This window comes from Podarcis bocagei (assembly GCF_964188305.1).
Source record: "Podarcis bocagei genome assembly, chromosome: 3".
In the NCBI taxonomy this organism is placed as follows: Eukaryota; Metazoa; Chordata; class Lepidosauria; order Squamata; family Lacertidae; genus Podarcis; species Podarcis bocagei.
The window spans coordinates 96,927,048-96,953,155 of record NC_138127.1 but is presented as its reverse complement, the minus strand read 5'-3'; the positions used below and the strand labels follow the sequence as shown (position 1 = coordinate 96,953,155).

Sequence of the window (26,108 nt, the reverse complement as noted above, 5' to 3'; positions counted from 1 at the left end):
CATTTTCATTCCTTACTTTCCTTGAAAGCATGCGATCTAATGCACCAAATTCACCCTTGAAATGGCAGGTGTTGGAGCCTTACTAATCGCTTTGCCCATGTAGCCACATGCAGAAATGCAAAGGTGTTCTTCAGCCCAGCCTTCACCATGCACACCACACATATGTCTGCTTCAGGTCACAACTTTAAAGCAAATTTAAGTTTTAAAAAGTGGAAGAGGGGCCTAAGGCTTCCGCTTAATGTATAGCTGAGCAAGAACTGAATATTTGAAGTTATATATATATATATATATATGCTTTCGTAGATTTTCACGGGTACAGGAATGCAGGTTTTGGTGTTTTCGGGTATCTTCCCGTGTAAGAGTTGGGGTGTCTAGGCGACGTTTCGACGAGGTCTCACTCGTCATCTTCAGGCTGGTGCTTTCGGCTTCTTGTTACTAGAACAGAGCAGGATCTCAGTGTTTGAGTTCCTATAAATACTGTTGAGGGGGTGTGGTGTATAGCCTCCAACGTTCTGGGCAGAGAGGAAGTTCCCAGGTTATTGTGCCTTTTCTTCTTTTGTTCATTAATTACTTGAGGGATATCTTGAGTGATTTCTTGAGTGATATTCTGAGTACCACTTAGGAGGGTCATTAGGTGTGGATTAGTTGCTAAAGCTTTCGTGTCTTGACCTCTTGAGCTTGTGAAGAGTTTTTTTGAGTTTTTCTGAGAAGAGTTTTTCTGAGAAGATGGCTGTACTGCACTTAGTTGTGCTCTGGCTTGGCTTCGTGTATAGGGGCGAGCTGTGGTTTTGTGCCCTGTGCCAGCCAGATCTGTGTAGGGATTGCAGGGGGGTGCAGCATCCGGAGGTGCCACTATGGTTTGGCTACTGGATGGTATCTGTAATTTATCTGTGGAGAGGGTCTGGGTTTGGGTCTGGTGTGGTTGATTGGAGATGGCGTTCTGTGTGCCTCTGGTTCTGGTGTCGGTTTTTGTGGGGAGGGCTAATTTCCAGATGTCTGGCAGGCGGGACGTGTCGTCACGCTTGTTCATGTTGTGAGGGTGTTTCTCTATCTCGATGGCTTCCATGATTATTCTCTTGTGGTGATGTTCCATGTTAAAGAGCAATTTGGAATCTGCAAAATTAATTTCGTGTCCTGTTTCTTTCATGTGTTGGTAAAGAGAGGAAGTTTTTTCTTCTTTTTTGACGGCATTCTTGTGTTCTGCGATACGTGCATTTATTCGTCTGTTTGTTTGTCCAATGTACGTGGCTGGGCAGACTTTGCAGGGTATTTCATAGACCCCTTGGTTTTCTAACTGGATTTTATCTTTTGGGTTTCTGAGGATATTGGCTATTTTTTGGTTGGTGCAAAAGGCTGTTTTGATATTGTGTTTATGGAGGATTTTGCACCACAGATAAAATTAGCAAAATCCTCCATAAACACAATATCAAAACAGCCTTTTGCACCAACCAAAAAATAGCCAATATCCTCAGAAACCCAAAAGATAAAATCCAGTTAGAAAACCAAGGGGTCTATGAAATACCCTGCAAAGTCTGCCCAGCCACGTACATTGGACAAACAAACAGACGAATAAATGCACGTATCGCAGAACACAAGAATGCCGTCAAAAAAGAAGAAAAAACTTCCTCTCTTTACCAACACATGAAAGAAACAGGACACGAAATTAATTTTGCAGATTCCAAATTGCTCTTTAACATGGAACATCACCACAAGAGAATAATCATGGAAGCCATCGAGATAGAGAAACACCCTCACAACATGAACAAGCGTGACGACACGTCCCGCCTGCCAGACATCTGGAAATTAGCCCTCCCCACAAAAACCGACACCAGAACCAGAGGCACACAGAACGCCATCTCCAATCAACCACACCAGACCCAAACCCAGACCCTCTCCACAGATAAATTACAGATACCATCCAGTAGCCAAACCATAGTGGCACCTCCGGATGCTGCACCCCCCTGCAATCCCTACACAGATCTGGCTGGCACAGGGCACAAAACCACAGCTCGCCCCTATACACGAAGCCAAGCCAGAGCACAACTAAGTGCAGTACAGCCATCTTCTCAGAAAAACTCTTCTCAGAAAAACTCAAAAAAACTCTTCACAAGCTCAAGAGGTCAAGACACGAAAGCTTTAGCAACTAATCCACACCTAATGACCCTCCTAAGTGGTACTCAGAATATCACTCAAGAAATCACTCAAGATATCCCTCAAGTAATTAATGAACAAAAGAAGAAAAGGCACAATAACCTGGGAACTTCCTCTCTGCCCAGAACGTTGGAGGCTATACACCACACCCCCTCAACAGTATTTATAGGAACTCAAACACTGAGATCCTGCTCTGTTCTAGTAACAAGAAGCCGAAAGCACCAGCCTGAAGATGACGAGTGAGACCTCGTCGAAACGTCGCCTAGACACCCCAACTCTTACACGGGAAGATACCCGAAAACACCAAAACCTGCATATATATATATATATATATATATATATATATATATATATATATATTCTTTAATTAGGGTAAGGGGCTGTGTCTCAATGGCAAAGCAGCATGCTTCACATGCAAAATGTCAATATCTGGCATCTCCAAGTAGGACTGGAAAGGGTTTCAAATCCCAGAGAGCCACTGCCATTCAGCCTAGATGGACTTAGCAAAAAGCAGCTTCCTAAGTTCATAATTATTGCAGTGCAGGTGATGGCCTTCGAGTTAAAATGTGGGTAGGGAGCCTCTTTTGGCCCAACAGATTGTGGGAGATGAACAAATGTAATTCCAAATTTCAGAAATTCCTGTATTCTTTATATATAGATTTATCTTCCTTTGCTCGGCCTTTTGTTTCTTTATATTCATTTATTAATCAAATTTTATAGATCGCTTCACAGCATGAAACTGTTGAAGTGGCGTATGCAGTAAAAATGCAACAAAGCACAGAAATATAAGATTCTGTTTGTTGAATTGTTCGGCAAACTCTTAAAACATCAACGAACTTGAAAACCTTAAAAACAACAGCCATTCCAGCTCTAGAAACAATGAAACAGGTTCATCAGATATAAAATTTGTATTCCACAGATGGCTAGCTTGGACATCAGGGAAAGCCTTCCTAAACAAAAATGGCTGCTGTAGGTTCATAAAGATCATGATGCTATTCACCTGTCTGATCTCAGTGGATAATTGATTCCAGGGAGCTGGAGTTGCAATGCTAAAATCCTGTGTTTTTTTGTACACCTCTGGGGCACATGGTACTCTCAGCAGTGCCCCATCTGAGGACACAGAGGAGAAAAACAGTCCTTTAAATATCATGGCTCCAGGTTGGTTAGGTCTTTAAATACTCCAAGCAGGACCTTCATAGAAACACAGAACATTAGAGTTGACAGGGATCCTGTGGATCATTTAGTTCAACCCACTGGGATGCAGGAACATGCAGCTGTCCCATACAGGGATCAAACTTGCGACCTTGGCGTTATCACCACTGTGCTCTAACCAAATGAGCTGCTTGGTTGTATATTGGCTCCTGGTTGCATATTGGCACCAAAGGATCTGCCAAGGTAACTTGCTAATTACATAAATAATAATAACATTTTCATTAAAAATGGTTGTTGTTGTTAAAATTTCTATATTGCCCTTCATCTGAAGATCACAGGGCAGTCTGCAATATGAAAACACAGAAATACATACCATAATAACAAACCATAACAGTAAACAGCCCACCCATACGGACTGTGGCTTTTGACCACTCAGGAGGTGCACAAATGAATAAGAGTGCTGGACCGAAAAAGCCTCAGTATGACTTTCAAGCCTTACTATGTAATGACAAAGAAAGCTACATCTCCATTAACCTCAGCATTCAAGGGGGCTCGCAGAGGTTAATAAATAGGGTAATAATGCAATTACAAGGCAAGTCACATAATATGTGTGAAAGTTTCGGGTGCTTTGTACCTCCATTCTTGCCTTCTTGTAGATTAATTAGGACTGGGAGTCAGATCCCCCTGCCTCCCTTTCTCCTACATAGGCATTGACTGAACAAGCCAAGCCCTGAAGCTTGTCTCATTCCCTATTTTCCATGGCCTGCTACTGGCCAGCATCATTTCACTAAGCGCTAGTTGACTACTTTATTTTGTAGGGTCTAATTAATGCAGAGGCACTGACCAGTTTCCAAACACAGGTTCAAACCTGCCCTGGTACCTAGAATGCTGTTGGTGTGTATGTGTTTTAATTTATTGCTGGCTTTCATTCTTTAAGTGTTTTAAATAGTTGTTTTGATTGTTTAATCATAATTCTATTGCCTTCTTCATTTTGCGAACGACTCTGAGGGTGGTTGTTGTTTATAATCAAGCAGTATATAAACGTTATGAAATAAACAAGCAACAATGTGTACATTTGGGTAACCTGCGTCTCACTTACATCAGAACGCTGGAGCTCCTTAATTCTCATCTCACACAGTGACCCATTCAGAGGTGACACTAAACCAAACCGTGAACGTGTAAACAAGCAAGTTCCCATGGAGGAGATTGCAACTGGTTTGCTTCTTCTCCAGACCTGATGCTTCTGTGAAGCTGTGGGCTAAGCCATTCTTTGGCTTAGCATTTAATCCAAACCCAGGCATATGGTTTGTCTTACTCTAGTCAAACCACTACTTTTATCCATACTTCCCCCCTCCCTGGTCTGTACCTTGTGTTTTGTCTGGAGAAGATGAACCATGAGTCACAGCATTCTAAACCAAACCGTGGTGTATCTCACAGCAGCACAGCAGCTGGCAGATGAGTTGGGAAGGAAAACCAACGCCATCTTCTCTCTAGGATCCCACATGTTTGCACATACATGCTAAACCATGGCTTGGCTTACTGTTACGTGTGAACTGAGTTTATAGGCTAGAATAGTGTGTACATTTTTTCATCCTACTTACATCAAATCTGTGGAGCACCAGAATACTCGTTTGATTGTGGGATCAGTGTGCCAGCAATTCAAACCCTATGTTTATAGTGTAGGACTGAACATGTGACCCACCAAGCGAAACACAGCTCACCAACCACACTTAGAGATTTCCTCCAGCTTCTGCATTTGCTGCCTGCCAGGGACTGCAAAACCAGAGTTTTTCAAGCAATGGGAAAGTTACTCTTCTTCCCACTCCTGTCCCCCAACTGTTATTCAACACACTGCATAGTTTGCTTGTGTGCTTAGCTATAAAGGAAACTGCCTCAGGAGCATATATGCTGTTTTCCAAGTTCTCCATTTGGCAAAATTAAGTTTTGATGGATTCAGTGGAGACAGCTTCTGAATGGAAAGAAACAATTCTGCTGTACGTGGATTATGCACTTCCGGAATGTACCAGTTTGGTTAGGATTGAGTGTCCGGTTTGATAATCTTCAAATCGCTTTACCTGGTGCAGTTCTACTGCAATCAGAATAGTCATGGATAAGCTATGTGAGAGCTGCATTTAGACCAGTTACCTCCCCATATTTTCAATAATTATATGCAGTAATGAGATATTTTACTGATTGTGAATTCAAGAGAAATTATCACTGTCAATGTGAAATGCAGGATTAAGTAGTTTCATTACAGTAAGTAGACATGATTATGCTGCTGTCACTCTTTTGTACTACTGACCTCCTAAGACTTCCCTAGCCTGTTTACTAGGATTATACAGTTTGACCTTAAACAAGCAAGGTGGAATTATTCTGGAATTAGGCACTGCTTCTAAATAGTTTGTAGTTTTGACAAATAGCCTTTGTCTTTCATAGCTGCATTCAGCATGCTTTGGAAGGAGTGCAACTTTCACAGGAAATTGTGAAAAATCTAAGCAGGGTTGGCCAGGATGGTGTCTGCTTGACTCTTAACTTCCTTCAGCCCCAGCTAGCGTGGCCAAAGGTGATGGGTGATAGGAGTTGTAGTTCATTGAAATTTGAAGTATATCGGGTTGGGGAAGGCTGGTGTAGAATGGCCAGAGTACAGAAGAGGGAAGGAAGCTTAGCACCAGTTCTTGACACCTTAGATCATTTGCTGGGGCTCTGGCGCTTTCCCTTCAAACTGGTCTACAAGTTCTTTGCAGTGCTTTGCAGCAACTGTGCTTCAGGGGCATGGAAGGGATTTTAAAATGGTAGTTTGTAGATATCAACTGCTGCCGCTGGCAGATGAACCCAAGTCCGGGAACCTGCTGAGATAGGTCCATGTCGGGTCATGTTGCAGAGAGTCGCTTTAAACTTGGAGCTAGCCTTGGATTCTCTACTTTTAACAGATGTGAATAAAAGAGGTGATTTCGGCTGGCGCAGCATTTTTCTCCTGTGAGGCACAGTGCCACCTGCTTCACTCCATTGAAGAAGATACCACTGTCTGCATTATGTTGCTCTAGGGGCAGCTCCGCATTTAGAAAGTCTGTAAGCATGAAAGCAGCTCGCACGGAATGTCTCCACGAGAGATGCAAACTGGCTGAACCCTCATTTCCCAGGACTCACTGGAAACAATTGCTCTGTGCAGATGATCTATTAACAGAGAAAGCCCTCTGGGGAATGTGACAGCCATTAAACCAGTACAACACCCAAAATAAGCGTGTAGTGCAGCTGTACATATAGAGAGTTTGATTTAAAGTAGGCGTTGACACTTTTTTTGGTTTCCTTGTTGTTATTATTTTTAACTCGCCCTTCTTCTGGGTCTCTAACATACGCATAAACCTGGCCCACACATTTGGCTAAGTGAAGCTTTCTTTGGCATGGAGAGAAGCAGAGCAAAATCCATCACCTGCTGCAACCATACGTCTGTGCATCCAGCTTTTCTAAAAGGCACAGGAGCAGGCAGTCAAGTGTATCTTTTTCAATGCCAGAGCTTTCCCCTGCAATGTGTGAAGTAGAAGTAAACCTGGCTCTGGCCTTTTATAGACAGCTTTTCCTTGGCCACTGAGTGGTCTCAACCAGCCTCTCTGCCCCACTTTATCTGGGATTAAGAGGGAAAGGGTTTCTAATCCAGAGGCAGACTTGAATCCCAGGCACTTTTTTCATTTCTCATTTTAGAAATTAACCATTGGACACCAGAGCACCCTTTGAAATCATTGACTAACCTAAGGAACTCATAGTGGATCCATTTAACAAACAAACAACAATCACCCCTTTCACTTGAGATATTGCACTTTTCTTTTGTACCACTTGCAGGAGTGGGGTTTTCCTTTCAACAGAAGAAACACTGCCTCCCTGTGCTTTTTGGTCTCCCCTGCCCCCCCCCACTTCCTTCTGGATAGTAGCGATGGATCACTTGCATGTGGTGTCCGGTGCCTTGCATGATGCTCACATGCAAAGGCAAGTTCCAGTCTGCATGCTGCTTAATGAATGTTTTTTCTTTCCCTTTTTCTCTCCCTCCTTGTTATGTGCTTTCAGAAGACAACTATGTGGAAGGTGGGTGCTTTCTATCTTATTTTCCTAAGCTCTTTTCTTACCCTTCCTATCCCTCCTGTTTAGTGTTTTGCCTCCTGGTTAGTGTTTATAGTGGTGCTCCTTATCATTCAATACGGTAAGTTGATTTTCTTCTTTCCTTCTGGGACTATTTTAAGTTTCAACATGGTGGTGGCGTAAGTTGGCCCCTCTCCCCTTTAAAATACACTGTTGAAATTGGGAGAATCTCTTTTGTTTCAGCAGTGGGGGGGGGAGGGGAGGAGAGATTTTCTGGTCAGCATTAATGCACTAATGGCCTAGCAACTAAGAGAGAAAGAACACAGACGTTGATTTGTGTTGTACAACCTTAATCATGGGATCGCCTGGCTTTCTCGTTGTTTTTGTACATTTGAAGAGTCAGCAGCCTTGCGTAAGGGTTTTTGTGCCCAGAAAGTTTTTAATCTGTTGTTCCCTAACCACACCCTGCTTTTGAAGCTCCCCTGAGTTTTTTTAAAAAGCACCATGCAATGTGGTCTTATTGTTGTTGCACATACAGATATCATCGCCATAAGTACTACTGCCTACCATCACCATTGTCACACCAGAAGCGCCTGCTCCCTGCTTAGGGCAAGCCCAATGGCCTTTGTGTAATGGAGGGACTGCTGTTAGGGAGAAGAAGCTTGGAATGGCCTTCTGAGCATGTGCAAGCCCTTCCATGCATCTCTAGGGGCTTGCTATATTGTGTGCACAGTTTTTGACACCAGTAAGTGGGAGCAAAAAGACATCGAGAGAGGACTCTCTAGCCCCCGTGACTTGTGCCACCGAGGTTGATTGTGATACTGTGACTCTGGGTCTTTTGGAGCACCACCAACCTGGTGTAGAGAGAAGCTGTCCCCCCCTTTTTTTACTGTTCTATAAGGGGAGGGAGAGAAATGACGGATCCATAAAATGATGGATGAAAATCTGAAATCATTGGCAAAACTGCCCTTACTTCAAGACAGGCCATTCATTTGCCATTTGTTAAACTAATTGGCACTGATTGCCATTCATTCTGATCCTCTATAAGAGTGCTTAATGTCCACATTAGTTAGTTATGTGAGCCATTAGCAGCTTCTTATTTATTAATTACATTTTTATGACACAAAATACCCTGGTGGTTTACAGAAAATATATATATGAAGAAATGGAATTCAGTTCTGTCTTATACCTGTTCATTATTTCATTGCTCTTTGTGGCATTATGCTGCCGTCCCCAAACATCTGATTTAAGTGCCTCTCATGTAAGGTGTCTTTGCTCATTATTATTACTATTATTATCATTTACCCAATTTAAAATACAGCACGAAAATCTGGTTTTAAATAGCTTTACAATTACAGAAAAAAGGAGTTATAAAGCACATGGAGACTCCTGAAAATATGCATCTCAGACACCAAAGGTCAAAAGGAGAGTACACATGGGCACAATTAATATCCTTAAGTAAACCACCCCAAATGTGGGAAACTAACACATAGTCTTGTCTACATGGTAAAACACATGTAGGTGTGTGGGGGTTTTGCAGCACCTTAGGTAAAGCATAGGACATTCATGCTCATTGTTGATTACTTTGATATTTACAGGGGTCCAATGAGACTTTTAGACCAGGCTCCCCAGTTAGGGATCAAACAAGCTGCATTCATATCAGCCATGCATAGTGGTCTAGTGCTGGACTAGCAGAAACTGCAGAAGGTTGTCTTCTGCCTGGGCCACTAGGCATGCCAGGTGGTTCACAAGTTGTGTGGTCCTGTCTTCAGGTTTTTTCCTGGACTTGTTTTCAGGCAGAATCATTCCCATCCAGAGGTATCATTATTATTATTATCATTACTATTATTATTTAAGACTATTCCAAAGGAACACACGGAAGTTCAAACAACCGAGCCGAGGATTTAATGAAAGGGAATAGCTTCTGAGAGTCCAGTGCAGCTGACATGAAAGTGCACTGTGAGTCAGATATTCAGCCAGCCTACATCACCGCATCTTCACAGCACTCTGTGGAACCACTTTAATTAAGAGCAGATAAGGATTTTCTCTGTTAAGCAAGAATTTCCTTAACCAAATTGACCTTAGGGGGGAAAATAAAATAAAAAGACAGGCATAAGATATCATTGGCCCATCTTTGCAAACTAGCATATGCCGAAGGGTAGTAGTTGAAGTTGAATATGCAAAAAATCTGCTTGTAGCATGTACATATATCTATATATTCTAAATCTCTTAGGACTCATTTACACGATTCCTTTTTTCTTTTTTCTTTTTTGCATGATGCTCAGCCGTAGAAGAAGTCATGGTGCATCATTTCTAATGTTAAATGAATCATTTTAAGTACTAAAGTACCTTGAACCAATCTAGCTGTTTTGCAAATATAATTCTTTAGGGTAGGGCTCCAATGTGGACACTAAGTTTCTAGTTGTAGTGCATAGTAATATTTAATCAAACATCTATCTAGAGTTTCTTGTTTGTTTGTTTTTTGCTTTACAAACAATCTGATCTTGTGTGCTGAGCATTTTTAAGAATATCCACCTAAAAAGGAAAGAAAAAGAAAAACATTTTCCATGTCATAAGTTCACCAGTAACAATGAATGGGTGCCAATTGCAAATAAATACTGGGCCAGCTTGGCCGTTTCAAAACTTTTGCTAAATGCAGATAAAATAAAGACCACTCTTGTAAGACACGTGTGGAGAACCTCCAATTAGTCCCAGCAAGCATAGCCAGTGGGAGTCTTAATTCAACAACATCTAGAGGGCCAGAGGTTCCTGCCACTTGATCTAGGGCATCAGAACATTTCTCAATGCAAGGTGAAAATTTGCAAATTATGATATGCAAGTCAAAATGTTCTGGGAAACCCACACAACTGGCCATGCTTTGCAAGCAGTTCTTCTGCATCTCTAGTTAGGACTGGGATACATTCTTGCCTGAAACCCCAGAGAGCCACTTCCGGTCACTGAAGCCAGTACTAAGGTAGAGGGACCAATGGGAGCTTCCTTCATTCTACGTATTTCAGTATGTATATGTCAGAATAAAATGAGCTGGGATTCTATGCACCTTGGCTCCACAGAGAATTCTAGGCATTCACTAGTGGTAGGAATGTGCAGGCCCTAATGTGTGCAAACAAGGATTAGGAACCCATGGCCCTCCTGACATTGCTGGACTCCAACTCCCATCACCTGCAGCCAGCATAACCAATGGCCAGAGATGATGGGTGTTGTAGTCCAACAGCATCTGGAAGTCCATAGGTTGCCCATCCCTGAGCTATTGGAAAGTGCATTGATGGTCTCACTCTTGTTCCTGCAACTTTATGCACATAGGAGATGCTCAGGGTTTTGGGGTTTACCTGGTACTTGTTTTGTTTTCTGTCCCAACATAACCATTGTATCCAAGACACCGATACTTATTTCAGCCCTTGCCCACATTTTTTTAAAACAACAACAAAACCAAACTTGCCTTAAAGGCTCATTTTCACGGTGATTTATCGTATTGCAAAATACAATTTTCCTTGTGCTCTAAAGAAACCCAGGACCCAGATGGTGCTTCATATTGTGTTTTACTTGTGTACAGTAGTTTTTCAGTTCCCTCTTCCAGTACCAGCCCTCTTATGACCCCAGAACCCGCCCCCAATCAATCTCACAAGCAATAAATAAATGAAAAAGAGAAAATTAAGGTACTAGTAGACATAAAACCTTGAGCATATTTCTCATGGAACATGAAATGATTTTGATTGACACGGTTTCATGGAGCATGCTCTTTCTAATTCAGGAGCCCACGTCTTTTGGAAGATGTGATACAGTTATATGTTATATTCATTCAAAAAGCACAAATTGCTTAGTGATTTTTTTTCCAGTAGAGGAGAATCTTCAGTCACAGAGAACCTGGTACATCCAATTTCCAATCCTAAAGACAGTTATAAATCCACAAAGGAAAGGAATTGGAAAGCACTACACTCATGAGCCAAAGTTACAGCTCGACAAAAGCTGCAGTCCTAAGCGCTGTTAGTTGGGATGAAGCCCCAGTGGGAGCTAAGTGGGACTTACTTCTGAGTAAACAAGCTTACACTCAACTACAAGACTGAAATCATTGCAAACTTCCTTCACTTAGTACACTGACACTTATTGCAGAGTTGACATAGACTGGTGGACTCCCATCTTGTCTTCTCTAAAATCGTGCAATTTTTGAGGCTGTCATTGAGTTTATGCTACAGGATCAGAATTTTAAAAACGTAAAAAACAAAACAAAACAAAACATGGTTTACTGCAACAGAAGCCAAAATAAGATTCTTCATGTGTCCAGATACTTAATACAGATTAATTGTCAATTTAGAAGACATACTGTGTTCAATGAAAAACTTATTACATTGTTTAAAACCTTTTTTCATCAACTGATTGATTATATGAAGTGGCGTGTTTGGGGTGTGGGCTCTCTGCTTTTGAAATATTTCCTTCCTCCAGATCACTTGTTATATGTCTTATGTGTGCGCCTAATTTTTTATGTGAATTAAAAATCTCAAACTTAGGAATCTTACCTTCCAGCAAAAACCAGCATATTATTCTATTGCACACCTTCTTTGTGTGAACCAACCCAAAAAATAATGTGGGATGTACCATGAAATTGTGCCAGAGGGAGAGAAGCACAATTTTATAGCTTGGGGGCCATCTAAATGACTACTATTTGGATTTCCCCCCTAAACCAATTTGCTAAGCATCTATTTATAAAGTGGCATAAGAGCTAAACTTTTGTTTAAGGGGATACAAGATGTGATATGCCAAATTTGCTTATGAGGGGGGGAAAATATACCAATTCTTTTGCTATTGCTTTAGCTCATTTTTAAAAAAATGGATTCGGAGAACTTGCTTTGCTTATCCCAATTAAAACTTCAGTTCTCCACAATCGGCAGGGGGGCGGGAGAGTTAATTGGGAAACTGATTTCAGCATCAATGTACTTTAAGCACAGCATATTTTAATTTGGAGAAACTACTTGGTGCCGAACCAAAGGGATTTTCTCCCCAGTTACAATTAATGCTGATATTTGCTTCCATCCCAATGGATGACTAACAATTTTCCTGCTCAGGAACAGACCTTATTCTACTCAAATGTTTCACACAAACAAGGAGACATCCCTTGCATTATCATTTCAATGTGACAAAGGAATTATTTTGTTTGATTATTTGAAATGCTCATTTTCAACGAGGGGAAAAAGATCAGACCCAGCCCATTCTTCAGGTTGACACTGTTCTACGTTTGGAAATTTGGGAGGGGGAAAAAAAGCAAAGCTATTTTGCAGCTAAGTGTCGTCCTACTGAAAACGATGAAATTGGGAGACTGAGTGTTCCAGGAATTTGTTGAACTTGAAATGATTTTCTTATTATTTTTTTGTCTTCAGCCCAACTTTAATGCCTAGGGAAGAAGCTGTACAGGGCAGCATTAATCTGTGTTAGAATAGAAGCCAAATGGCCCCTTTGCCCCATTCCCAACCCCACAAAAAGCATTCCAACCAGTGGTTGAAAAATGCTGTTTTAATTTTCCACTGTAATGGAAAACATCTCACAGGAAACAGATGCCTGTTGCAAAAAACATTTTTTGGGGTCACTGTGACAATACCACCTTCCCGTGCACCCTTATTCATTGCTGACTGTGCTCTTGTTTCCCTTTAAGGTCTGGCGCACTTGATGATGGGCGACCAAGGTATGGGTTCTGCTCCTTTTCCACTCTGCTTTCATTGTTCCTTTATTTCATTTTGGTTTATTTCCTTTTTTCTTCTGTAGCTGCTTCAAAATCCATCATGGCAAATGATGGCCAAATGCTTGCGAGCTTTCTTGGGCTGCAAATAAGCACATGATCGCAGTCACATTATTTTTTTTCTTTTTGTTGTTGTGTGTGTATATACCGTATATATATATTTATATACATAATATGAATAGTGCTACGTAGAAACTGCTTTTGATTTTTATTTTATTTTTAATTTGCTCCTCAAATCTTTTGATTTCCTTCTCTCTCTTTTTTTCAACTGTCTCCCCTACCCTACTTGCAATATAATAACTGTCAGCAAAAATAAAAAAGAGTGAAGATCTGATTGGGAAATGGCTGTGTGTTTTAAGCACAACAAAGAGCAAAGGGAGCCATACTCCCAAGATAGATTGTGAAAGAGAAGAGTCTTGAGTTTGTACCTAGTAGGAGAGTCCTGCTTTGCATTAATGCATGACTGTTTTGAAAATGCGGAAAGCACTCGCTCCTGGCTTCTGGAATGCTCAGAATACAGTTTTGCAACATGATGAAATAAGTGGTGTTTCCCCATCACCGTGTACAAACCCCGCTCCCTTTAAAGTCAGTGTTCATGTTACTTCTGTGTCACTCGTTTGAAAATGAAGCATGGGTTACTTCTGTGTTCTCCTGCATGGACATGAAGGTTGCAAAGCAGCCATTCTTAAAATGCGACACCAATTGCATTTCCATTTGTCTTCAAACACTTGTTTCATGCCTTGTCTCTTTTCATGTTCTTGAATTGTGACAGCATTTACATTTACACACACATGACTCTTACTGTTGTTTCTCTTCTTTGTTCTCTCTCTTTTTGTCTGGCAATGCTTTCTTCATGGAACCATTTCATCAAATCCATAGGTAAAAGTAAAGGTATTACATGACTTCCTTCCTTCTTTAAAGTTTTGTTTGAATGTCATCTATATATACTTTCAATGTATGTCTGAGTGATGCAAACATGTGTATTTAGTGTTGGTGCACTGTGGTGATGGGAGGTAGGTATGTTTTGTACTGTGAAACACTGCATCAGACTCAAGGTAAGGGGTTGCAAGTAGGAAAGAGAGGCAGATGGACCCTCCGACTCAAAAATCGACCACTAAGCTGAAAATCGCTGCTCTTATTTTTAAAAGGAAATCTAAAGTAACTGCATATAAATAAAGTCATTGTTGTCCGTACCTGATGCTTAGTAGCACCACCATTATACCAGTGTATAGACCATAATAGGTGGCACATTCCTTTTCCAATCGCTTTATGATCTTAGTGTCATGCATGGGGTGGAAAGAGTGAGGAAACCAGCAGGATTTTAGGCAAGGGTTAACTTGTTGTAGCTCACCGCTCTGAGGAGCAAAATCTGTTACATGGTCTTAGAAGGACTCTGCAGAAGAAATGCATTGTGTGGAGAGATGGAGAGATTCAGAGGAGAAATTGGGTGGGGTGGGGGGCCCTATTGGTTAAAGGAGATTGCTGGAAGTGTTGGTGGGCAGCTCTTCCAGGATTAAGGGAGCAGCATGGAAGAAGGATCGGAGACAGGTGCTGGAGAAGGGGAGCTGAAGTCGAGTCACCTTCTGAGGTAGGTATTCTCTTCTCAATGCCTGGCAAAATGTAAAACTGTCAAAGGCAGCTACGAGGATGATACCACCAGATAGTGACTGAATGGACAATATTGCTCCAGGCCCAACTACAGTGATGTGTAAGTCCGAGTGCAACTGGTTTTCTGCTACAGAAGCCGGTGAGATTTCCTTCCTAAGTTGTTAGCTTCATTTTTACCAACGCCCTTTATAATAAAACAGGGGAAAGAGATAGGAGAATCGGCAGAAGAGTGGGGAAATGCTTGCCTTTTATCCTTGTTTTGTTTACCTGTGATGAGAGAGTGAATCAAACCAGGTTTCCCTTGTATGATATCATTTGGGTAAGTTTGAAATTGAGTTAGTGTACTGTAATTGAAAAAACAAAGTGGATTCCTAGGCATAGTGAAGCCCATTTTGTCGCTACTGATTTCAAAGAGAAAAATGAAACACAGGCTTGATTTTTTCCCCCTCTTGTTGAAATCAACATGCTTATCTTTAGGTTCAAATGCCAAGGTGTATAATATGCTTAATTATTCTTTTTTCCTGGAGGAAAATTGTTTTAGCAAATTAATTGCACTGGATTAATAGCAGGATGAGCATGGAATGTCCACCCCCATAAGAACACCACACACTAAATTTCACTGAATGTGTTATAAACCACCAATAAAACCCTTTTCATTCTGTTATAATTGTGGGTAGGTTTATTCTTTCATTTCCCTTCATTATCTTGATGCTGCTGTACAGTGAATTCTAGACAACTCTGCCCCCCAACCCCCCCAAGAAAAGAATAGCGGCTATTATATGGCTTTTGAAATTGTTGTTTTATTTTAGCGTCTTGAAATGTCAGTGACACAGTTAAAAAAGTAGCCCTATAGCCTGTTGAGTCTATGTTATGGTAGGCTTAGAATACATGAAAAGTAATGATAGCGTTCTTGAGATTTAAACGTCGTCGTTGTAGGACCTGTTATGGAATGGTAAAAGGGTGGAAAACTAATTGCATCTAGAGAGTTGCAACTGGGCTGCCAATTTTTAGGCACGTGGGCACATTTTGGATTTTTGAGACAGTACCATGGACAGATCTAAACGGACATAAATCTGACATCAAGAATCACAGAACAAAGAAACCAGTAGGAGAACACTTCAATCTCCCAGGACATTCTATACAAGATCTCAAAGTAGCTGTTTTACTACAAAGGAATTTCAGAAATAGACTGGAAAGAGAAGCTGCTGAATTACAACTCATTACCAAACTTAAAACCATGAAAAGACCTGGACTGAACAAAGACATTGGATTCTTATCTCACTATACATAACTAAACCATTTCTCACCTTCCCACCCCTTGCCTTTTCCTGTAAGACCTATTACAGTCGTTAAGAGTCGTCAAGAGGCTCTCTCAGCTATCTGCCTATCTCCCATTCCCACCACCCTTCTGAGTAACACCCCTCCCCACCTTCTCACTATATAGAAGGATCTGGCAACTTCTGTTTCAGTGTATCTGAAGAAGTGTGCATGCACACGAAAGCTCATACCAAGAACTAACTTAGTTGGTCTTTAAGGTGCTACTGGAAGGAATTTTTTTATTTAGATCTCCATCCCTGTTCACTATTTTCTCTCCCAAATGACATCCCCTCTCAGAGTTGGTAAAAGTTGAGTCCAGTAGAATTAAACCAAGCAGGGGATAAGCACATAGAGCTGGAAAGAGAAGTGGGAAAGAACATCACTCTTCCAACTTCCTCCTTCAACTCTATATCCTTCTCCAGGAAGGAAAAAGGTAAATGCCCCCACCACATCATGACTGGGGGCGAGGGAGTGAGTAATGGTGTGTGTTTGTGTTCTCAGAGGTATGTTGGTGCCAGGGGGCAGTTCCAATACACGCATGGTATCACATCGCCAACCCTTGCCTTAAAGATGACCTTCCAAATCACAAGACACATTTAAATTGTCACGTTTTCTGCTTCATGTGTAGTTAAAAAAACAAAGCAAAAACCAAGAAGGCTTTAGACATATTTGTATCCCCTTTCAAGCTTAACGGGGATTGTGCCTGAATGTTCATCTACTGACAATATAATATTCAATTCTGTAATATTTGCCTATTGACAGTACGTCATATGCAACAGGCCTTGTGAAAGCTTAATGAATTTTCTCTGAGGAAAGGAAAGAAGAAAAGGATTATGCCTTGATGTCTAGTTAGACTAATTATCCGAAACCCATATTTACAGGAAATGTCAGGTTAAGAGCTACATGGAGAATTGCTCCCATTTCATGTCAAATGAGGATATGAGCCGTGATCCAGCTAAAATAGTCCAACCACATCATTTTCACTTTGACTGGGTTATTTTTCTGACATTTTGCTCTCTTGCTTACATTCATTCCTTTGATGTGAGAGCACTGAGATGTGCGATTTGGAGTATTATTGATAATTTATATTGCATGCAAATTATTGCTGTGAATGGAAGGAAAAATGGGAATTAAAAATTTGCTCTGTTCATGACACTGCAATATCAGGCAGTATATAGTACTGCATGAAAAATGGGTGCATGGTACGTGGCAGCTTTTCTTATTTTTTATTTAACTCAACCAGCACTGGCCAACACAGCTTAAGAACTGGTTCTCAAATTCTCAATATTTATTTGGTGGGCTTGAGTACATTTTTACCTTCTTGCACTGCAGTCCAATGCACACTTACCTGGAAGTAAGCGCCATTGAACATAGTGGAACCTATTGCTGAGTAAACATGCATAGGATTGTGTTGTTATTATACTATTATCCTTGGTTGAAAACTTTCTGCTGCAATTCTTTAACCCCCTCCAAAATAGTCCAGTATACACATATAAATTTCTCTTTCCCTCTCTCTTATCACTTGGTTAATCCATATCTCATAACTCTCCACTCAGTGTTTTAGCTGTCTCTGCTGAAAAGCACTGTCTGAGCTGATACTTGGTGATGTGAAAGTTGTATCTGTGGTGACTCATCTTCTGCTGGGTCATTCACACACATGCGGGCTATTTCTTCATTGTGCACTCAATCAATATACATGTGTGAAATGACCTTTAGAAAGATTTATGAAAGAAGTCAAAGCCATCATCAAATTTTCTGCAATCCCAGATTATACCTTGCAGCATATTCGACATTCATGTTTACTATATTAGTACAGCAGTTTAAAATAATGAATTGCTAGGGGTATGCATTTGTTTCAAAAACAAATGAAAAATGAAACAAGGGCACATTCATTCATTTTTAATCTATTTCTATGTGAAATATCTCAAATTAAAATCCTTTTGTTTAATTTCTCCCATTTGTTTATTAAGGGGGGGATTTCTGAAACTGACAAAGGGGCACAACATTGCTTTGTATTGCATTTATATATAGTTACATCTAGGGACCTTTTTTTAGGGAGGGGGATTCTTGGGGTGTTCTGAAAGTGTGAAAGCATGAATACTGCTCTGCCTGAAGCACTAAACACTGGGATGCTTAGAGAATGGGAAACCTATTTAATTGTGTATTACACAGGGACCCTTTCCCCAATATATCTGAAACTTGGCATGTCTGAGGGCTTAGGGGCATCGTGCAACATTGGCACAAGTCGTGTCATTTGGGTGGAAAACTCCAAAAGTGCAGGCATCAGAATACAGGCTGGGTCTTCATTGCAATAAATGTAGAAACTAAATGAATGAGATTGTTTAAAATAAGAATAATGAGACTAACGGGGAAAAATGAAACATATGAGGCAATAATAGACCAGAAAACAAAACAAATGGGGCTGCCAGAAAGTAATTGAAAAATGGCATGAAAAATTTCCAAGCACCCCTTTTGCTATGAATGATGCGGCTGCAGTGCCAGCAAAGCTTTATGCTACGTGCTTGCATTGTATTGCATTGGTATAGATTGTTTGCAGGCCCCAATTCGTACAGCAGTGCAGTGTGCTTTGGGATTAGGCTGCTAGTGACACTTGCCTCTCTGGGTAGACTGGGAGATAACTCCCTCCCCAGCTGTACTTACCCCTTCCTCTCAGACCTATTGTGTACCTTCCCCCGACCAAGTGTTTTTCCCCAGGTGGAATGTGTCATTCAGCTGTGACAGTGCCTCTCTAGCTGTTCCTGGATGGAGAGATGCATAGGTGGGTGTCTTGACTTCTGCATGGCCTGTTGCAAACAAGGAATGCAGCAGAGTTACTGCCCACCCACCCACCCCCTGCCCCAATTTGCCTCTGGCTCTAACCTTCCCTGACATACAGCCCTTTGAAAGTTCCCACAATGGAGTGTCAGCTCTCAGTCTGATAAAGGTTCCTCACTGCTGTTCTGTAGCCTTAATGCGCAGGTGTGACTTAACAATCTGACCAAGCGGTGTCTTGTGAACCAGCGTGCAGTGGTGGAGCTTCATGCTCCGGCACCGGGGGGGCGGAGAGCAGGTGGGGTGGGGCTGGCGTGTGTCCCAGGGGCGTGACGTGCGTTCTGGGGGCGAGGTGCGCCACCCGTAGGGGCGTGGCGCCCAGTGCGGGCAGGGGGGTAGCCGCAATGGCACCCCACTGGGATCACGCTGCTGGGGGCGGTGCATTCTTCCTCCGTCAGTGCCAGCATGGAGATTTTACAATAACTAAGCAGGAAGGCTAGGATTTTAGAAGGCTGCCACTGGGAGGCATTATCAGGACATATAAGTCCTGATAATGAAAAGCGGGTGCTTTTCGTGGGAGGAGAAAGTGTTTGCAAAAAGTGCTGTCTTGTTTCAAAAGCAGCTCTAGTTTGCATCCTTTCTGGAGCCACCTTGTCATGGCGTTCCCTCCCCTTTGTTTCCCAATCTCTTTGACAAAGTCCCATGTGGGCCTAAGGCCTATATGTTAGGTACCTTAGGTATACCTGAAGGAGTGTCTCCACCCCCATCGTTCAGCCTGGACCCTGAGGTCCAGCTCCGAGGGCCTTCCTGCAGTTCCCTCACTGCGAGAAGTGAGGTTACAGGGAACCAGGCACTGCGGCCTTCTCGGTAGTGGCACCCTCCCTGTGGAATGTCCTGCCATCAGATGTTAAGGAAATAACAACTCTCTGACTTTTAGAAGACATCTGAAAGCAGGTTTTAATGTTTGATCTTTTATCGTGTTTTTAGTATTCTGTTGGGAGCTGCCCAGCCAGATGGGTGGGGTAATAATAATAATAATAATAATAATAATAATAATAATAATAATAATAATAATGTTTTTATTGTTATTGTTATTATTAGTTTCTTTAACAAAATTTATATACTGCTTGATCAGAGTAAAACGTCTAAGCTGTTTACAGGAAATATTAACATTGTCCATAAAAAAATTAAAAAAGGGATCATTAAAACGACCAGTGAAAGAAATTAAAGCATGTTGACATCTATCTGTTGTGATAGGTGTCAGGGTACTGACAACTTCCCCTTCCCACACAGAAGCTAGAATGCAAACATGGGGAGTCCTTTTGCCTGAGCTGCTTGAGGTTTGATGTAAGAATTCCCATTGTCACACCAGTTAAGCCACTTGCTGTCATAGACTTTGCTGCCAAGAGCATGATACAGTAGAGATAACACGCTTCTGTGTAATGTACAAGGCAAAGCAGATCTCTCTCTTTCTTTGAATATGTAATGATAATTTCTTCAAATGTCTAAAAAAACATATCATATGACATTATGAAACAGGAGGGCTCACATATTATTTCAGTAATCTTATGCATAAGGATTGATTGACCTTCAAAAGTTATGCTGTGTTAATTTCCTGTATGAATGCATGGTAACGGAATTAATGAAATTAAAGGAAAGATTATTAAAATTTGATGTAAAGGGCATATGCTGGCACGATGAAACATCTTCTCCATAACATCAGTGTGGGAACCAAACCCCAGACTTTGATATCACTAATGCTTTTACACCAGTGGTTCCCAAACTTCTCCGGGCCACTACCCTCTTTGCTCTATAAACTCGTCTCCAGTTCCCACTACCCTATAAAAGGCATTATTCAGAATAAACGTTTGTATGACCCACTGAGGAAGATAATAGCAGGATAATATTTTATTTTTTTTAAAAAAAGAAGCAATTTATTGAACTTTTAAATTAAAACTATTTAGTTTTATTCAACAAAATTGATGAGCTTGATTCAGTGATTCCAGCTTTTCAAAGTCTGATAGTCATTTAAACCCCCAGCACCCTCCCCTGCCACCCCCTTGCCTCTTAGCACCCCCACTAGGTAACCCCCCACTGACCCACATGTCCTGCCTTCTTTAAGAACCACTGCTTTACAGTAATGTTAGTTATGTCCCTCTGTGGCAAAGGACGATAACTGGAGTGAAAAGGAGAATGGAAAACATTTCCTCTGGTTTTCTGCAACACAAAAAAACCCTTTATTTATTAAGTACTATGCACTATCATTGAACGACGTAGCCAAGTGCTCTTGCTATATTGTTTTAGATGCCTGCTGAAAACTAATAAAAATAAAAATCAGCAAACCTACTCAGACATAATATAAATTGTTGTTGTTTAGTCATTTAGTCGTGTCCGACTCTTCGTGACCCCATGGACCAGAGCACGCCAGGCACTCCTGTCTTCCACTGCCTCCCGCAGTTTGGTCAAACTCATGCTGGTAGCTTCGAGAACACTGTCCAACCATCACGTCCTCTGTCGTCCCCTTCTCCTTGTGCCCTCCATCTTTCCCAACATCAGGGTCTTTTCCAGGGAGTCTTCTCTTCTCATGAAGTGGCCAAAGTATTGGAGCCTCAGCTTCAGGATCTGTCCTTCCAGTGAGCACTCAGGGCTGATTTCCTTCAGAATGGAGAGGTTTGATCTTCTTGCAGTCCATGGGACTCTCAAGAGCTTCCTCCAACACCATAATTCAAAAGCAATAATATAAATTGGTTTATGTATATTTTGGGTATCTTGCTGGTCTTATCGGCACTTTATTGATAATTCATTATGCGTGTGATTATGTGGTCTGTATTCCCCCCCTAAAAACAAACAAACAAATAAATATAAATAAATGTTATCATCCAGAGATAGGGACTGTCATGGAGGTCATCACCCTTTCCCAACAGATTCATGGGAGGCAGTGTAGGTCTTGAACCACTGCCTGAGACGGGTGATCAATTATGTGTTGGCAAACAAACTGAGGCTTAATCCAGACAGCGTAGAAGTTCGTTTGGTCATCAGGAGAAGTCATTATGGAGCTCACTGTTTTGGATTAGTTGCATGCTCATTAAAAGGTCCTGGGGCTCTTTATTTTGTGGGTGAGGGGAGGAAAGTTCTTATGCCTTGAAATATTTGTATCCTGTCTTTTGGCCTCTCCAATGGCTCGCAATATCACATAAAACAATATATAACTGTCTGAAAAACACACACACACACACACATGATGAATAAATACTATATCCAGGCAGAATCATGGAATTGTAGAGTTGGAATGGACCCTGAGAATCATCTAGTCCAACCCCCTCTGCAATGCAGGAATATGTAGTTGTCCGCTACAAGGATCAAACTTGCAACCTTGCTCTAATTTCAGCACCATGCTCTAATTTCAAAACAAACTCAGAAGTTCCAGCGGTGGTGTAGGTTTCCCTACAAATCCATACAGAATCTCTGGACCAGGCTTTAGAAACCGCTCTCTCAAAGTGCTCATAGCCCTAGCCTGGTGTAGCAAATGTTATTTAGCAAATAATGGTGGATTTTTTTGAGGTGATGCATTTAGGGGAGTTTAGTAAGAGTGCAAGTGCAGTCCTATGCAAAAGTAAGCCCCATTGTGTTTGCTGTTGTGTAACCTCATATGGGTATGTGCAGAATTGCACTGAAGAGCTTAGGCTCAGAATTAGCCTAAATAAAAACAAGTTATTTAGCATTTTTCTCAGCTCTTCTGCTACCTGCTGCCCCCGCCCTCAGAAACCCAGCAAGTCTCTGTGTCATCACCATCCCTAAAGAATATATATATATATATATATATATATATATATATATATATATATATATATGGGAATACATCAAGTCTTCTTTTTTTTAAGTCCTAGAAGACTTTTGGAAGTCATCCAGTTCTACTAACCCTTCTGACTTCCTACCTCAGAATTACCAAGTCTAGGAGCCTCCTGCCTGCCCAGGGACATAAATCATTTTAGCACTTGTGTCATCTCTGTGTTCACTCAGAATGAGAATAAGATTTGCTTTTTTAAAATTCACATTTCCAGCATGAGAGATACAGAAGAGGCAAGGTGATATCTTCTGTGGCACCAACGACTACTGGTTAAAAAGAGCATGCAGGCATTCAGCTACTCACAATCCGATCCAGTGAGCCAGGATCTCACCTTGCCTGTTTTCATGGAATTCCACCTCTGTGAACCATATAGCATCATCAACTTCTGTTATTAATTATTACAATAAACAACACACACAAAAAATCAGCACATCAGTTTGTAAGGAATGGAAAACAAGAGTTTCAAGGTTCTCAAAGTGTCCAAACAACCACTTTGAGAACCTTACATTTGTATTCTAGCCATTATCCAAGAAGCTCAAGGACATTTGAAGAGTCCATCCCATCCCAATTACTGTTACAGCAATCCGGCGAAATAGGTTACAGCAGGAGTAGAGGAACACTCCACTCTCCATTCAGAGACGCAAGAGGCAAAGTTCAAGAGTGCATTCCAACCAAGCAAAAATTGTGTGAGGTGTAAAGACTGGGGTGTGTGTGTGTGGTCTGGGGACAGTCTGGAGAAATTTCCAGGGCAAGCAGGGGAGAAGCTGGATGTGGCTCCCCCACCCCCACCCCATGATCTTCATGGCTGAGAGGATTTGAACTGGATCTCCCCAGTCTTCATTCAGTGATCTACTGTCAAGGGCGCTCCCCAGCCAAAGGAATGTGCATGGCAGGTAGTTAAGTATTTACAGTGGTACCTCGGGTTACATACGCTTCAGGTTACATACGCTTCAAGTTACAGTCTCCGCTAACCCAGAAATAGTGCTTCAGCTTAAGAACTTTGCTTCAGGATGAGAACAGAAATTGTGCTCCAGCGGCGCGGCAGCAGCAGGAGGCCCCATTAGCTAAAGTGGTGCTTCAGGTTAAGAACAGTTTCAGGTTAAGTACGGACCTCCGGAACAAATTAAGTACTTAACCCGAGGTACCACTGTGTTGTCAAAGATAACACAGTCGCTTCTGCACCTCTGGATATCCACATACAGTCATACCTCGGGTTACGAACGCTGTGGGTTGCACATTTTCGGGTAGCAAACCGCGCCGAACCCGGAAGTACCGGAATGCGTTACTTCCAGGTTTCGGTGCTCGCACATGTGCAGAAGCACAAAATGATGTCACGCGTGTGCGCAGACGCGACGCTTCAGGCTGCGAACGTTGCGGGTTGCGAACATGCCTCCCTCATGTTCACAAGCTGAGGTATGAGTGTACACTAGTCTAACTACTAGGCAGCTATTCCCAGGTCCACACTCATAGAATCATAGAGCTGGAATAGACCACAAGGGCCATCGAGTCCAACCCCCTTGATGGAACAGTTGCAGCATCAGGAGACCACTCCCTCTCCACCTGTATCTTTCACTGACAGGCTGCATGAGAAAGCATCATGGTGGAAACTTCTCTGCTCACCCCTTTTCAGCTCCATCCTGGTTCTGGGAGACAGTGCTGCATGAAAAGAACTTGGCCCTTCACTTGCCTGACTTGCCTCTTCCTCCTCTTCTTCTGACCCACCCTGTGCTCCACCCTTCAGCTACGAAGCTTCCCCTGCCTGTGACTCTTTCCTCCTGGCTGGTACAAGTCTCCACAAACCACTATCCCCCCTCTCCCAAGTCAGACTCCAGCCCCTCTTCCCCCAGTGCACACTCGTCAGCATCCTCTCAGTCTCTGACATCTAATTACCATATTAAAAATTATTCCTGTACTATAATTGTAACTCGCTCTACGTGGGGCTGCCCTTGAGACTGACTCAGAAACTCCAGCGGGTGCAGAATGCTGCGGCAAGACTCCTTACGGGGTCCTCGCTGTGGGAGCACATTCACCCAGTGCTATACCAGCTGCACTGGCTCCCGGTGGAGTACAGGATCAGGTTTAAGGTGCTGGTCTTAACCTTTAAAGCCCTATATGGCCTAGGACCCTCGTACCTACGGGGCCGCGTCTCCTGGCATATCCCGCAGAGGACCTTATGGTCTTCAAACAAAAACATCTTGGAGGTCCCAGGCCACAGAGAGGTTAGACTGGCCTCAACCAGAGCCAGGGCTTTTTCGGCTGTAGCCCCAATCTGGTGGAACACTCTGTCACAAGAGACTAGGGCCCTGAGGGACTTGACATATTTCGGCAGGGCCTGCAAGACAAAGCTGTTTCACCAGGCCTTTGGCCAAGGCACAGTCTGACCCCCTCCTTTGGTAATCCTCAAAGAATGCTAGCTCAATGGTTGCCATTAATTTGTTTCTAAATTGATTTTAGAATGAATTGATTTTAGAATGTATTTCAATTAATTGAAAGTGATTTTATGTAAACTGTGTTACTTTTAGTGTTGATAGCTGCTCTGAGCCCGGCTTTGGCTAGGGAGGGCAGGATATAAATTCTTCTTCTTCTTCTTCTTCTTCTTCTTCTTCTTCTTCTTCTTCTTCTTCTTCTTTATTATAAACATTTTCTCCTAAATCAGTGGTTCCCAACTGGTGGTCTGTGGACCCCAGTGGGGCAGGTAACCCACCCAGGGAATCTGTGGCACCATTCACATAACAAAAACTGCCATACAAATATCTAAATTGTCAAAAGTAGGGGGTCTATGGCTTAGCCTTTGGAAAACAGGGGGTCTGCAGGACTTAGCTTATTGGGAACCACCGTTCTAGATGGTTTACATGGAAAATTGCACCAGCTATACAAAGCAGCTTCTATTATAAAAAAGGGGGCACACAAGATAGCAATATTGTTTGAGTCTTAATTGTTTGTTCATATTTACTGCTTGTTCGGTATTTACCGTTTGAGATTCAGCCCCAATATGCCTCTTGTGGTCATACAGGGATGAGGAAGTTCAAGAATCTCAATAACCCTCCCCAGGCCATTCGCCCCTCACTGATTATGTTCTGTGTCCTCCTTGTGTGGTCTCTGGAGCAAACAGGACATGACTACAGTGGTCTTAAATAATGTGCACACCAGGACTATAGGGGGTGGGAGACTTTAACTCTTCTTCTTCATTGGACTTAAATAACCTCGTTATTTAAATAACCTCGTTACTTAAATAACCTCGTTTCAGTAGGTGCCTACCTGTTTGACATTACTGTGAAAATAAACATGGGTGCAGGCACATGGGAACACTGGTTGTCTGAGTCCACTCAATTATGCTTTCAGCCTTCCCGCTGAATGTAATTCAGCCAAAGATATAACAAGGAAGGTCTTCTTGTTCAACCCAGCCATCTCTTTCCTCATGAAGTGTGGCATATAAAATCCTTG

General features: G+C 42.0%; 1 protein-coding gene across 29 annotated transcripts in view; it reads left to right on the top strand.

The window, feature by feature from the left end:
- NRXN1 (neurexin 1) overlaps positions 1–26,108 on the top strand; it is a 1,024,248-nt gene that overhangs the window by 118,447 nt on the left and 879,693 nt on the right. For 18 of the 29 annotated variants that reach the window (XM_081188364.1, XM_081188394.1, XM_081188395.1 and 15 more), the window contains exons 3-4: positions 7,363–7,380; positions 13,037–13,066. The exons of 6 other annotated variants lie outside the window; for them this stretch is intronic. In XM_081188364.1, the coding sequence (XP_081044490.1) occupies positions 7,363–7,380; positions 13,037–13,066 (48 nt within the window). The remainder of the gene's footprint in view (positions 1–7,362; positions 7,381–13,036; positions 13,067–26,108) is intronic. 5 more of the 29 variants (XM_081188366.1, XM_081188362.1, XM_081188381.1 and 2 more) reach the window with 1 other exon arrangement.